The sequence below is a fragment of the Hyaena hyaena genome, unplaced genomic scaffold (assembly GCF_003009895.1).
Source record: "Hyaena hyaena isolate Hyena2069 unplaced genomic scaffold, ASM300989v1 scaffold_201, whole genome shotgun sequence".
NCBI classification, from domain to species: Eukaryota; Metazoa; Chordata; class Mammalia; order Carnivora; family Hyaenidae; genus Hyaena; species Hyaena hyaena.
This window is the reverse complement of record NW_024080833.1, coordinates 26591-40669: the sequence shown is the minus strand read 5'-3', so window position 1 is coordinate 40669 and position 14079 is coordinate 26591. Positions and strand designations below refer to the sequence as shown.

At 49.5% G+C, this 14079-nt stretch overlaps 1 protein-coding gene across 1 annotated transcript in view; it reads left to right on the top strand.

Annotated features, from left to right (window-relative positions):
* The window catches only part of ILDR2 (immunoglobulin like domain containing receptor 2), a 43254-nt gene that overhangs the window by 25808 nt on the left and 3367 nt on the right, over positions 1-14079 (top strand). Inside the window, exons 6-8 of the mRNA XM_039241881.1 lie at positions 972-1148; positions 9107-9220; positions 13207-13420. Coding sequence (XP_039097812.1) covers positions 972-1148; positions 9107-9220; positions 13207-13420 — 505 coding nt within the window. The remainder of the gene's footprint in view (positions 1-971; positions 1149-9106; positions 9221-13206; positions 13421-14079) is intronic.

Here is a 14079-nt window from a genome sequence, read left to right as displayed (position 1 = left end):
AGGAAGGGCGGGTTCCAGATGGTCAGGTCGTGGGCGAGGCTTTGGCGCCGTCCTCAGGCACTCAGGCTCAGGCCATGCCTCTCCTGTGCAGAGAACGCTTTTTACAAGCAGAGTATGCAGACTGCAGCCTCCAATACCATCCAACCGGGAATGAGTTTTATTTGTCCCTGTGACAGAATGGTCCACAAAGGGGCGAGCCCTCACCTGGGGATCCACAATTTTACCTTAATTTTTTTAAATGTTTCATTTATTATTGAGACAGAGAGAAACAGCATGAGCGGGGGAGGCTCAGAGAGAGAGGGAGACACAGAATCTGAAGCAGCTCCAGGCCCGGAGCTGTCAGCACTGAGCCTCACAATTTTACCTTAGTGGATGAGCCCGTCTAGCCACTAAGTTGGCACCCCAGCCATAAACCAAATACATCTTGAAGGAGAAAGACATACGTGTGTCTTCAAGACCCTTAGGCGTAAAGCAGTTTCCCAGAAGAGTTAAGTTACTTGCTCTGCCTTTGAGATCACAGAGCAGAGCCGGGTGCAAGCTCATGGCCTGGCTCTAGAAGAGGTTTGGGGCCCTCCTGGCACCCAGCAGGGTGGGTGGCCTGGTGCTAGGCCTGCTCCGGAGGGACGGAGGCAGCCTACAGACAGTGCGGTTAGCAGTGGGCTGCGCTGTCACCGCAGAGGCTGCCATGACGGCTCCTAGTACTGCTTAATTACTCGCCTGTCAGGTACTAAGCACTGTAATTCCTTATGTCATTGCTTTTGGTGGAGCAGGAGGAGTCCAGGGGGCTGGGGGAAAGTGCTTCTGATGAATCAGTTCAGGCCTAGGAGAACACACACACACACACACACACACACACACACAGGCACACACCCAAGCGCTCCCGGAGGCGCAGGCTCAGGGAGTTTTGGTGTGAGGGTTGTGGAGGGCGGGACCATAATATAATCTCTTTTGCTCTTCATCTCCCTCCACAGTGTATGAAGCAGGGAGAGCAGCAAAGGCCGGGCACCCCCCCTCTGTCTCCGGTGTCCCCGGCCCTTACTCCATCCCCTCTGTCCCCTTGGGAGGAGCCCCCTCGTCCGGCATGCTGATGGACAAGCCGCATCCACCTCCCCTGGCACCAAGTGACCCCACTGGAGGAAGCCACAGTGGTAAATGTAGTTCCAGACGGCCCCGCCCCGCGCTCCTCTCTGGCTTCCGCTCTGGCTCCTTACTGATAAGAACCGTCAGCTCAGCGGTTCTTCTTTGCAAAGTGATGGTCACCATTCCAGAAGTGGGAGCTCTCTAGCTGTACCAGATGCCATCTGGATATCAGGCTTTCCAAGGGCCGCGGGATGCCGCCGCTTCCCAGGCTCCTCAGTAACTCAGATGATAAGGAGGCAAGGCACCCATTGAATGTTGGTCATCCAGTTGACACAGTTATTTCAGCCGTCTCTAGTGTTCAGGGCTATCGCAGGCCCTGTGCGGGACAGTAAGAAGTAGAGGACACGGTTTGCCCCGGAAGCAGTAGGCCTAGCCAGGGAGACAGAATAGACTTTTATTAGGGACAATCAGGTGCTGTAAAGAGTATGGCGCTGGGAATTCAAAGGAGAAAGAGCTGGAGCAGTTGCAGAGTGTTCCGGGAAGAGGTGAATTTGAGCTGGGCCTAGAAGAACACAGAGGAAGAGTAGAGCAGAGAGGGGGTTCCCGGGCACCCCCAGGAAGGAGTTTTGGTGGAAGCCTGGGGCTGGAAGAACAGGGTGTGTGTTTGACAGTCTCCAACCTGGCTGATGGGAGGAAAGGGGATGGCTTCGGCGGGGCCTCATCCGGGTGAAGGAGGGCCTTGAAACCTACCCAGGAGAGCCGGGCTCGTGCCATGCGGAGGCTGGAGCCACTGCAGACCGGTTCCTGAGTTCCCGGAGGGGTGACGTGCTAACACGGCAAGTGGTAACGGAAGAGAGTGGGGTCGGCGGTCCCCAGCTGCCATGCGATTGAAGCCGCTCGGGGTGGGAGAGCATCTGGGTCTGACGGAGGCCATGGAAGTTGAAAGGAGCAGGTAGATCTGAGAGATACTTCAAAAGAGGAAGCAAGGTGACTGTAGGGAATGAAGGAAAGGGGAGGCTTCCGGATGAGCACAAGCTGTCCAGTGATGCACCCCATAGACAGAATTAAGTAACAGGTAAGGGAGAGCTTATTTGGACGGAGATTAGCCCCGGTATTCGGGGCATGATGAATGTGTGGTCATTGGCAAGGGCACAGGGGGAGAAGGGCAGAGAGACGTTAAAAAGTAGCTTTCCTGGAGGTGTCCGAACAGGATCACAGAGTAGGAAAGGTTAGACGTGTGTGAAGTATATTTGGGAGGTAACTTAAATCCCTAGGTCTGGACGAGCCAGTAGGGTTGGTAAAACAGACACTTCTCTGGAGGGATCTGGACTTCCTTCGGTGGGTGCGGGAAGAGTGCCCCGCCCACTGAATGAACTGTCAGTGCTGGACCGTGGAAGGAGTGGATATCCTCAGTGAGTAATTGGTATTTGTGAGGGTTTTTTTTCCCCTCTTTTTGGAACTATTAGTAGAGCTCTGACGTCTGAGCCTGGGAATGAGTCACAGACTGAGAAGTAAAAGTTAATGATCAAGGACACAGGGAATTGGAGAGAGAAAGACAATGCAGCTCACCTCCCCAGGGATGGAATGGGCAGGGCATTAATGGAGGCCGTCTCATGCCCTATTCGTAGCTTCCCCTTTCTCCAGTCTTTTTATCCTTCCTCCGACCGGAACCCATGCCGACTTCCTTTCTGAAAATGGATTCTCATAATGAGATGATTCTTATTCATAGGGTGACAGATACTTCCTCTCTCCCGATTTCATCCTTTTCCTGGTTCCTGCCATACTAACCAACTGCAAGAAGTGGCTTAAAAAATAGGAACGCGTATTATTTCCCACAGCAAGAAATCCTAAGGAAAAGTGGCTCCGGGTCGCTGCGTGGATCAGCTCGGGCTTAGTTCTTTACATCTTTGGTTCTGTCCTTCTGGGCTGGCTCCCTTTACGATCCCCTGATGACTTCCTTAGTTCCAGGCACTAAATGCTTTCGGAGAAGAAAAAGTTATGCTTCTCCCTTGTGCTGCTTTTCTCAAGAAGCACTTTTATAGGAGCCCGTCCCCCTTCTAATGGACTTCTGGCAGTTTTATTGGCAAGAGTTGTGTCCTGTGCCCATTTCCACACCAGATTGGCTTGAACTAATCAAGATTCATCGCTTCGGCCAAAAACACCCAATCACCTTGAAAATGAACAAAGTCGGGGCTCCGTTAGCAAGCAAAATGGGGAAGACGCACAACCTATGTTAGTCACCGCTAGTCTGGCTCAGGGTGTCATTATCTGGTCCACTGAGTCAGGATAGAGTTCCTCATGATCCCCTGTGGGCATGTTTGTGTACTCATGGCTCCGTGGACAGAATTATTGATGGCATTTGGTTGTCTGTTCAGAAAATGGTGACTTCAGCCAACGTTCTTATGCACATTATTTTTTAAAGAATGTTAGAGATCGTAAGAAATGCTGACTTATAAAGATGTAAATTTAGCCTATTTTATTTTATATGCTAGTTCAATTTTAGGGTAATCATCTAGCAACAGTGATTTTTCAGATTACAGTTGTATACAGTACCCTTTTGAACCCTCTGGGTAGATGGAAAGGCATCTTTGATGAGCTATGTAGAGTACAGCCAGTCCGTTACCAACTGGGAGAGAGAAGAGGTGCCTTGATTCCCTCCCTCGTTCTTCTTGGCAGCTATTTGAGACCTCTGTTAAATAGAAGAACTCTCCTCCTGTCCTGCTCTGGACTCAGCCTCTTTAGCTTTGTCCAGGTTCTCTCTTTATGGAGTATCCACACGCCACCCCCATCTCCCCTGTCATCGCCAGCTTGTCTTCCTCTAGGGTCTCCTTCCTAGCAGCATTCAAAACATGCTTAAATCTCTTCCATTAAAATAAAACAACAATTTGCAAAAACCCCGTAGTCCTCGGATTTAACTTCCCTTATCCCTTTTCCCTCCTCGTGGCTAAACTCCTTCAACGTTCGGGATATTTCATATCTGCATTTCCTCTGCCTTTCACCAGCTCCTCGACTCCATCTTGCTATCGCTTTTACTACTCCCCAAACCAGTGCTTGTGAAGATTGCCTTAGTGCTAAATCTAATCCGCTCTTCTCAATGCTTAACTTCCCTCAAAGCGTTTACCACCCCTGCCCCACTCATCTTTCTTTGCCGTCCTCAGCACTTCGGTTAGTGGCATCTCCTACTTATTTCTCTGTATGCTGGCGGGCCTTCCTCTGTACCCAGACGCTGGCTCTCCTGTTCTGTCCAAGGTCCTCTCCCTGGGAAATGTTATCTACTCCCATGGCTTCAGTCATTTCTTCTATGCTTGTGGCCCCCACTCACTGTCTCTAGCCCCACTTCTGCTCCTCAGTCCCATATACCCAACTGCCTGGACATCGCGCAGGCATTTCAAACTCAGACTGTAGGAAATTGAATTAATCTGCCATTCTTCGCCTTCACGTCTCTTCCTCACTTCCCTCATCCAGTTGGTGACCCGGGCCCTCACATTATACCTCAACATAACCTTGAATCGGCCTACGTTCCTCCACCTGTATCGTACCATCCTGGTCCTTGCTCCGTCATCTCTCACGCTGATTAGTGCAACTGTCTCCGGCATCGGCTTCCCACAGCTACACTTGCCTTGTTCTAATTCATTTTCACATCTACCTGGCCTCCCCTCATTCTTCTTACAAAAGAATTGAGTAGGCAAGTCGGGTTTTGAAATGTCATTTTCAAAACTAATAAGGATATGTGTCTATATATATGCCTACTGTATGTATACAGAGAATATGCAAATTTTAAACATCACTTCTCCCACAACTGAGCTGCTGTCACCCTGGGGGTGGAATCTGGCACCTGTTCCATCATCCATAAACAGCCTTACTTAGCTCATTAAGATAGGACGGGAAAAACAAGGCTATATCCATGGGTATCTGCCTTCGAGACTCCTTTTGCAAGTTTTAGAAGTTAGACTTGGCTGTAGAGGAGAAATTAACTGAAAACTAGCTAATATTCAGTTAACTGGGTCAAACATATCAGCTCAACTACTTTAACAAGAAGAATTTTTGTAGTTTGGCATTGAAATTAATATCCCAATATTCCCTCTCTGCTAGAACCAAAGTTGCCATGGCTAATCGATGAGAGGAGCTGAACTATGAGGAGCCACACCAACCAAAGGACTTGGACCGGCCAGAACTTGAAAAGATAAATAAGTCCTCCATCCATGCTAAACTGAAACATCCCTGGGGAGTCATTTTCCAGAAAGTGCTGGACTTTGGCCAATAGTCCAGGGCCTGTCTTATTAAACTATCACCATACGTCAGAGAGTTCCCGGGTCTTCAGGCAAATTACAGATAAAAATCAGCCTGACACCATTTTATTTGTTCTCAAATCAAGGAAAAATTTAACGAATGCCTACGAATTTTCCCTCACCGAATTTGCAGCCTAGCAAAATGGGCACTTGGGGGGTTGCGGGTGGAAATAAAATGAGTAAAATCATCCAAAGCAGTATATGATGAGACTGTTCTTTGACGCAAGCTCAGAGAAGGAAAAGTCTCACCTGCTTAGAGGGATGAAGAGAAGTTTTCTCGTGTTTGAAATGCTCCTGAGCATATGTGTGACAGAGCCAGATTCTGCCAGGATGAGAGAACTAGTGTTAGTTCTAGTTGGAGTGTGCCGCACAGTCAAACTTAGTTTTTGATCTAAAAAAAAAAGAAACACCTTTTTACAAGGAGACTTGCCCAGCTTTTTAGCTACCGACACCGAATAGATGATTCCTCTAAAGTCTAAATATCAATAACTTGCCTTTGTCCTTCTTGGCAAACCAGAGGGATTTAGATTTCTGACGGCATTAGCTGTGTGACTGAGAAGTCGAGGCAGAAAGTGTCCATTCCAGTGGAGTCTCTTCATAATGCCGGCGTGGAAGGTGACGCAACTCTCTTTATTTGAGGCTGCAGATAGTTACTGTGACTTTTCAGGGATGCGATAACCTGTCATACATAATCAAATCTGTCTCACAAGGGGGAACACAGTTCGTTATAATGACACAGAAAACAATCTATGCTCTACTCCAAGTTGCAATTAACTGAGAGGTTTCCAGCTGTTGCTGAGAGAGGCCACCATCTCTCACCGCCAGAGAACAGCCGTTACACTGTTCCAGAAAGCAACAGCTCCCCACCTCCACTTCATCGCAGTATGGCTGAATGTTTACCGAAACAGTGCTTCCCTTCTTTAGAACACCTAGCTAAAGGCATAGCTCAGGTAGGATGGGTCCCTCCCTAAAGCCTAGACACATGCTAGTTTCCTCCTTTAAAAAATAACCATCAATAATAGCGAAACTGACCTAAACCTTGCTTGAGCTCCCTCCAGCTGTCGTTCAAGTCCTCCCCTTCCTGGCCAAAGCCCTCTAACCAACCAACCACGTGGCTGCTTCTGCCTTGCTCTGCAATCCCTTGTAATATAGCTTCTATTCCTGATTTCTGTTCGTTCGTTCGTTCATTCATTCATTCACTCATTCATTCATTCATACCAACACGTGTTTTGAGTGTGTGCAGTGTGCTAGGCTCTATGCTAGTGCTGGCGATGGAGACGTAGCTCTGGTCCTTGTGCTCAGCAAGTTCACACTCCAGGCAGGGAGGCTCCATGGAAAATACTCTCCAAAGACATCATTACCCCCAACACCGTCTCCAGACGAGCACCAATTCAGCTCAAACAAACATATGTTGAGTGCTTAGAGCACTGCCCCGGGCTTTACACTCATCTAGAATAAGAATTCTTTTCCTTCAGAAATCTTTGGGAAGATTAGGCATTTCTACACATAACTTGGAACAAACTAGAACGTATTGACGGCCATACTGAAAGTTCAAGGTAAATGGCTTGTAAGAGAGAAATGAGATGGACAGAGAGAAGAAATAGAACTTTCTAGCTATGGGAATCAGAGAACACTTTTTGGATGTGGTGCCATTTGAGCTGCCCGTAATAACTACAAAGAACTCAAAGTACTCTACTGATTTGGTCTTTGTTGTCCTCCTTTTATTTTCCTTTTTAAATGTTTTCTATATTTGTCTTCTCTTCCTTGCGAAGAGAAAGGTTGGGAAGACTTAAAGTTTGGGAAGTATTAGTTGCATTTTATAGACATTAAACCCGGGTCCTTGATAGGTCATCTTTTATTTGAAGCCCCTCAATAAACCAGCAACGTGCCTACAATTACCCAGTTCCCTATTTCGCAGCCCTGTGTTTCACCCATCAGACAGAACTGCCTCGGAACAGACCTAGCAGTTCCGTGAGATAATTGCACTTTAATTGAACTGTCTGTACTACTCTGTAACCGCCTCTGCAGAGATGGAAGAGTGTGTAGCTTGATAAATAAAATCATCCCTACTAATAATTGCTTCTGCATAAGGATTATGGATCTAACCTCCAGGAGAAGGTGCCACTTAAAAGCGTGTGCTGAGATTCATTAGTTGTTGGGTTTTTTTTTTTTTTTAAAGTAATTCCACAATTTGAGATGAATCTGAACTGCCCAGAATGTTCTCATAGAGAAAATCGGTGCACCTGCAAACGGGTGTGGGGGCGTTCTTCCAGTTTCCAGTGCCAGGGCTGTGATCAGGGTGCTGCGGAGTGCTGTTATTTTAATCTTCCATGGACTTAGTTTGTGTGCGGGACTTTGTCCACAGCCAGTCAGGTGACCAGAGAACAGGAAGCACAGCCCCCTCTGGAGGCGCATGCAGTCATGTGGTTTCTTTATGGTATTCGCCCTGCTTTGGGGACAGAGAACACAGGGGATGGGGTCGCTTGCTTCCCTCCCACTGGAGAGGCCCAACCGGCCAGAAAATAGGACTACGTCTCGAATCCTACGACGCAGGGCACGCCTCCGAGCATTTCCTACTCTGAGCTCTCTTGCCTTTCTCTTCTATCTTTCCTACCGCCCCTGCTCCGAGGTTCCAGAGAGGCTTCGGTCCGACTACATGGCCTCAGCCCCAGGCTGCCAGTTATTCTTGAGCAACTTATGAAATCCCTCCGAATCAAAGTTTTCTCAACCATAAAATGAGGCGATAGAAACTTCATTAGGGGTTGTGAGGAATGGATGTCCATCAAAGCACGTCGCACAGAGCCTAGCACATTACGGTGCCCAGGGAGTGTTGTCTCTTGCCATTATCGTTCCGGCCCCATCCCATCCCTTCCCTTCTCTTTCTCTCCTTTCCCTTATCTGTGAAGATTAGACTTGCCTGTGTCTGATCACCCTTGGGGCTGGTATTGGACTTGACTGATACTTAAGTGATATGGGGCTTACACAGCCTTGTGCCTGACAACATGGGTGATGGGGAGGTAGGAGATGGTATTATCTCTCAGGCTTTAGTTTAGTTTTGTTTCTTTTATTGAGCCCTGAAAATAACACCTGCTTGTAACCACATAGTGGCAGGTTGAATTTATCACATCTAGAATATGGTATTCCATTTCCTAAAAGGAAAATGTGAAAGAAATAAATGGAACCATACTTAGCAATTCATGTCGTTTGGATCTTACTTTGCCCAAATGTATATTATGATCTCTAATTCCAGTTACGGAACTTTTGCTTCATCTCCCAGGAAACTAGAGGCTTTCGGGCCACCTTGGTCAAGGTCCCTCATGTTGGGCTGTCTGTTTAATTTACATGTGCTCCTACCAAGTGAAGATGTGATCCTCAGATGGTATAGAGTGATCTGTCTAGGAAATAGGGTCTTTTTTAAGTGTGAGTATACTTCCCTGAGCTTTGAGAAGATGAGCTTTAAGTGGAGCTATAGGAGGTCAGAAAGTAGGAAGCAGAGCTTAACAAATGACCCAAAATATGCTGTAATAGAACTTTGTTATTTACCTGCTGTCGCTCCATCCCAGGGGCACCGTCTGATGAAAGGGATCTCAGGTATGGTTCCACACGTATAAATATAGATGACTATTCCTGGGGGATTTCAAAAAGAGTGTTGTAAGCGGGAACCATGTTTTTCACTCGGTAAAGTAAAACTTTACTCCTGCTTTTTTCAGCTCACCTTCCTGTCCTTTCCTTAACAGTTCGCAAAGGCTACCGGATCCAAGCTGACAAAGAGAGAGACTCTATGAAGGTCCTGTACTACGTCGAGAAGGAGCTGGCTCAGTTTGATCCGGCCAGGAGGATGAGAGGCAGATGTGAGCATCTGTTCGTTCTGTGTGGTCTGTGCATCAGGCAGGAGTTCGAAGCTCAAGGGGATTTGGGGGATATCAAACTCGGGTGCCCTGAGCTCTCAGGGTTAGAAGGAGCAGCAAGGGAGCTGGTGGCATCCTGAGGAGACGAGCTTCCTAGTACACAGAAGGGAGAGAAAGGGCTTCTGGTGTGAAGAGGAGAGGAAGCGTCTATCGCCTCGGTTTATGCTGCCTCTCCCCCTGGCGTAGCCAGCGTTCTGGGCGTGTGCAGTCCTGGGCTTGGAAGTATTGTATTTGAAGAGTCTTCTCCCTCCTCCTCTCTTTAAAATATATTCACAATAATGACAAAAGATGTGAGGTTTTCCCCCCAACATGAAAGCCCCATCACTGAACAACAAACAGGCCAGCTGCTGACTTGCTAAAGGGGAGGCCTCAGTGAAAGTGAAAGAACGAGCCTGCCAAGTGAAGCTGCAGAAAAGAGGGGCCTGCGTTCCTCCGAGATCCCCAGAAGCAGAGACCGAGGGGCTAGCAAAGGGGCTGCCCCTCTTGTCAAGGGAACTTTTAAATTACTGAGCTGCAGGGCCCCAACCTTCACTCACTCCCAGCCCTTGGACACTTTGCAGCTGACACAGCTGATTTTTTGGCATGGATTCCAAATGACGGTCCACGGTGAGAGGCAGCACGGCGCAGGGCCGCCAGAGATGCGCGAAGCATCAGAGGGTGCTGGCCGGCCTGGTAGTGAGGTCACCGCGTCTCTCACTCTGAACCCTCCTTGCCTTGGAAGCAAGGAGAGACTTGATGGAATTGTTGGGGAAACAGTCCCAGACTAGAGGCACTTTATTCAGATTAAGGACAACGTATTCCTCCCAGTTTGCGATGCTAAATTCATCCTGTCTGAGCTACAGCCATTGCTGCAGCCTCCCACCGCACTGACTATAAAAAGACAATCTCCAGATTGGAATGTCAGGAATGCAGATGTCACTGCTCTTGACAAGTCAGTTGTAACGTGTTGTCATGGAGCCCCGTAAGGGGACTGAGATAGGGATCAAGGAGGAGACTGGGAGGCAATCTGTGAATCTCACAGCTCGGAGAAAAAGTTAAAAACTGAGGTTAAAACTCAGAGGACGGATGCTGCTTTCGGTGATGCCTCCTGCCACCTGGATGGTCTCGAGGGACTGACGGGTCACTAATGTAATGGACTCCGCATCCAGGGGGACCTTAAAGACGGGTGAGGTCAACCTTTGCAGGGTACAGAGGAGGAAACAGAAGCCCAGAGGGTGGAAGTGACCGGACCAGGGTTAGAACCCAGCTCCTCTGATTCCCAGGCCTGTGCTCTTTACACAAGAATTTTTTTTTTAATTTTTTTAGTGTTTTATTTATTTCTAGATGAGAGAGAGAGAGACAGCGCGAGCAGGGGAGGGTCAGAGAGAGAGGGAGTCACAGACTGAAACAGGCTCCAGGCTCTGAGCCGGCAGTCAGCACAGAGCCCGACGCGGGGCTCGAACCCACGAACCGCGAGATCATGACCTAAGCGAAAGTCGGACGCTTAACCGACTAAGCCACCCAGGTGCCCCTGGAGAATTTTTTTTTTCTTTTATAGTTTCTTGTCAAGTTGGTTTCCATACACCCGAAAATTCTGAGCAAACTGGAGGGCTCCGTGGCGGCGGCAGCTGTCTCTGTTTAGCGATCACAGCCTTTTACCTCCTAGGACTTTAGAACGTGAGAGCTGAAGAGACTGAGGTTGTTGAATCCACCGCCCTCACTTTACAGACAAGGGAAGGGAGGCGGAGAGGAAAAGGAGCCAGTGCTGGAACTGCACGCACGGTTTCCTGGAACCCGCGGGCTGACGTTACAATAATTGCACAGAGATGAAGTAGGAACATGGTGCCCTTGACTTTGAGAGGTTCTCTTCCTGGAGAGCAGACACCCTGGGGTGGATCACGGACGTGGGGCCGTCTTGAAGATCTCATTGTAAAATGGCTCTCCTGGTTTCAGGTTGTGGCAAGATTCTGTAAGAACTGGGAATTTCAAGTTCGTGGATTTGCTAGCCAGTTAGATCCTTACGCTTCTTGTAAGTGGGGGGTTGCTCTTGGGATGTTCTTAGTCCAGAATCCCAGTGCCGGGATCTGCAGACTGCAGCTAGCAAGGCGACTGTGTTCCACCTCCTGATTTTGTGAAAAGCTTGTACTGCAGCAGAGCGATGCGGCTTCACTCGCATATTGCCTGTGGCTCCTTTGGTGCTGTGAGGGCAAAACCTAAACTGTGCCGTCCGGCCCTTCGCAGACCAGGTTTGTCTCTTCTGTCCTAGAGTGACATCATTCGGTGTTTGCGAAGCAGGGCTGTTGATGTGTGTGTTCAGTGTGGCAGAAGCGCTACAGCAGCACACATCCCGGACCGTCCACCACGATGAGTGTGAACAGAGCCAGCCCTCACTACGTGGGGAAGGGGAAGCCTGAGGGAAGTCTGAGGGAAGTTCTGAGCCAACAGTGTGTTTGCTCAGTGGTTTCACTTGATGCATTTTAGAGTTCGCTTCTGTGCTGTTGCCAGGAGATCAGAATTCACGGAGACCATGAGAAAAGGAAGGTTCTAGATTTTTTAGTCAGTAGTATCTGAGTTATTTTCCTGTAAAACGGGCGCTAACCAGTCCATTGTCCTTAGAGGAAAAGGTTTAAAAATTAGATTCTAATTGAAAACCAACTGATTGCATGACCAAAATGAAGGGCATCCCAGGAAGCCCAGACCTGGTGAAACAGGACCAGGGCACTGTTTGTGCAGTGGTGGGGAGGCCCTTCCTTTTGTCCATGGGCGGGAGTCAGCAAAATTCTCCACTCCTCCAAGGACTCTTGTTGGGGGGGAGGTAGAGGGGAACGAGACACATATTTGTGCTGCCCACATCCTGTCTTGACTTACCTTTTGCTCAGCAGCCAGGCCTTACACCTTGTAAATGTTGATTTTGATAATATTTTGAAGTTCTAACCAAAGGATTTTAGAAAACAAATGGATCCAGTTACATTAGAAATAGATTCGCTGGGTGTGCTTTTTAAGTAAAGTGATATTCAATCCATTTCAGAGTTCTATAAATAAATAGTTGGGTTTTTTTTTTTTTTTCTTTCCAGACTGTGATTCTGGTCTTATTCACAAGTGCTTTTGCAAAATGCTACTTGGGGCACTTGAGGAAATGAGAACACCGTGACCCACTCCCTCCTTACAGTTCTGCAGCAGGACAAGCGGACGCCCATAGTGCAGCCCAGTCCCCCTGTCCTTCCCGTACCTCTGCGCAGTGTGCTAGCCACCCATGGCTGCGTGCTCTTGAGCCCTCTTTAGGAGGCAAAGAAGTCTTGGTAGGCCCTGGACATGGACTTGGTGCCAAGTGGGAAGGATAGTCCAGGTTCCTGGCTGAGTATCCAGGAAGGGAGTGGAGCGATACTAGGTGTGCAGCCCCCTTGATGCTGCGGACAGTGCTCTGTGGGGGGAGGGGGGGGCTGCACAGGCTGGAACGGGCGGTACTGGCTCTGAAGGCCCCTCCTGGGACTCACACACTCACACAGCAGTAGGGCAGATTTTGTGGCAGATTTTGTGGACGGTGACTTCTCCTTCTGCCCCCTTTGGCTCCATGTGCCTGGGATCCCCATGGCTTTCACAGAACTATCCACGAAGGCAAACACTGGAACAAGGAGGGTGACCCCCTGGGAGGAAGCGAGCGGCAGAAGAGCCCGGGTTCTGGGTGGCCCGCCTCCGGTGGAGCCGGAGTTTCCCCGTCCCCAGAACAGGGACGGCAGGGAGCCTTCGTCTTTGTAAGCAAGTGGGCTTTCGGATGGAGCCCGTTCCCGCTGAGCTCAGAATACAAATACCGTTAGTTCGGGTCTCGAACCAACCCTGGACAGGACTGAGGTCTTCGGGAGGGGCCTCCCCAGAGCCTGGGCGTCAGCCCGTAGCGGAGTTCCCATCCGAGTGGGTGGACAGCTCCGGCGTGTCTGGTTTTGTCCCCGCAGATAACAGCACCATCTCCGAACTCCCCTCCCTGCACGACGACAGCGGCTTCCGCCAGGCCTACCACCAGATGAGGAGCAAGCAGTTCCCCGTGTCGGGGGATCTGGAGAGCAATCCTGACTACTGGCCGGGCGTCCTGGGGGGCGGCAGCGGGGCAAGCCGTGGCCCCTCGGCCGTGGACTATAACAAAGAGGATCCGGAGAGCTTCCGGCACAGGTGAGGGGCCGCGGCAGGCGGCTCAGCTGCTGGCCTGAGGTGGCCGGAGCTGGAAGGCAGGATGGCTCTGAGGCTGCTACTTCCTTTTTTTTTTTTTTTTTTAAATGTTTTATTTATTTCTGAGGGAGAGAGAGAGAGAGCATGAACAGGGGAGGGGCAGAGAGAGAGGGAGACACAGAACCTGAAACAGGCTCCGGGCTCTGAGCTGCCAGCACAGAGCCGGACATGGGGCTCGAACCCACGAACCGTGAGATCAGAACCTGAGCCCAAGTCGGATGCTTAACCGCCTGAGCCCCCAGGCGCCCCGAAGGCTGTTATTTTCTGATAGCATCTCTGCCTCCCCTGCCAGGTTGTCCTGCCACCTCTCTCTTTGGGCTTCTGAACACCCCCTCCTCACACTGGTTAAGCAAGGGAACACTTAGGATGCCGCGTGTGTTCCCTTTGAAGCGGGCACTTCATTGAACCTTAATGAACCTAAGTAACCTTATGAACGTTTCCCTGCCCTCCTCGTATTTTATCCTCTCACCTCTGAAACTTCCCACCCGTCACCCCCATCATTTGACCATTGGTACGTGTGAGGTAAACTGCCAGACGTGTCACGCTGTTGTATTTGATTCTCATAACTAGCAGGCAGGGACTATTGACGTCCCCGGGTCAGG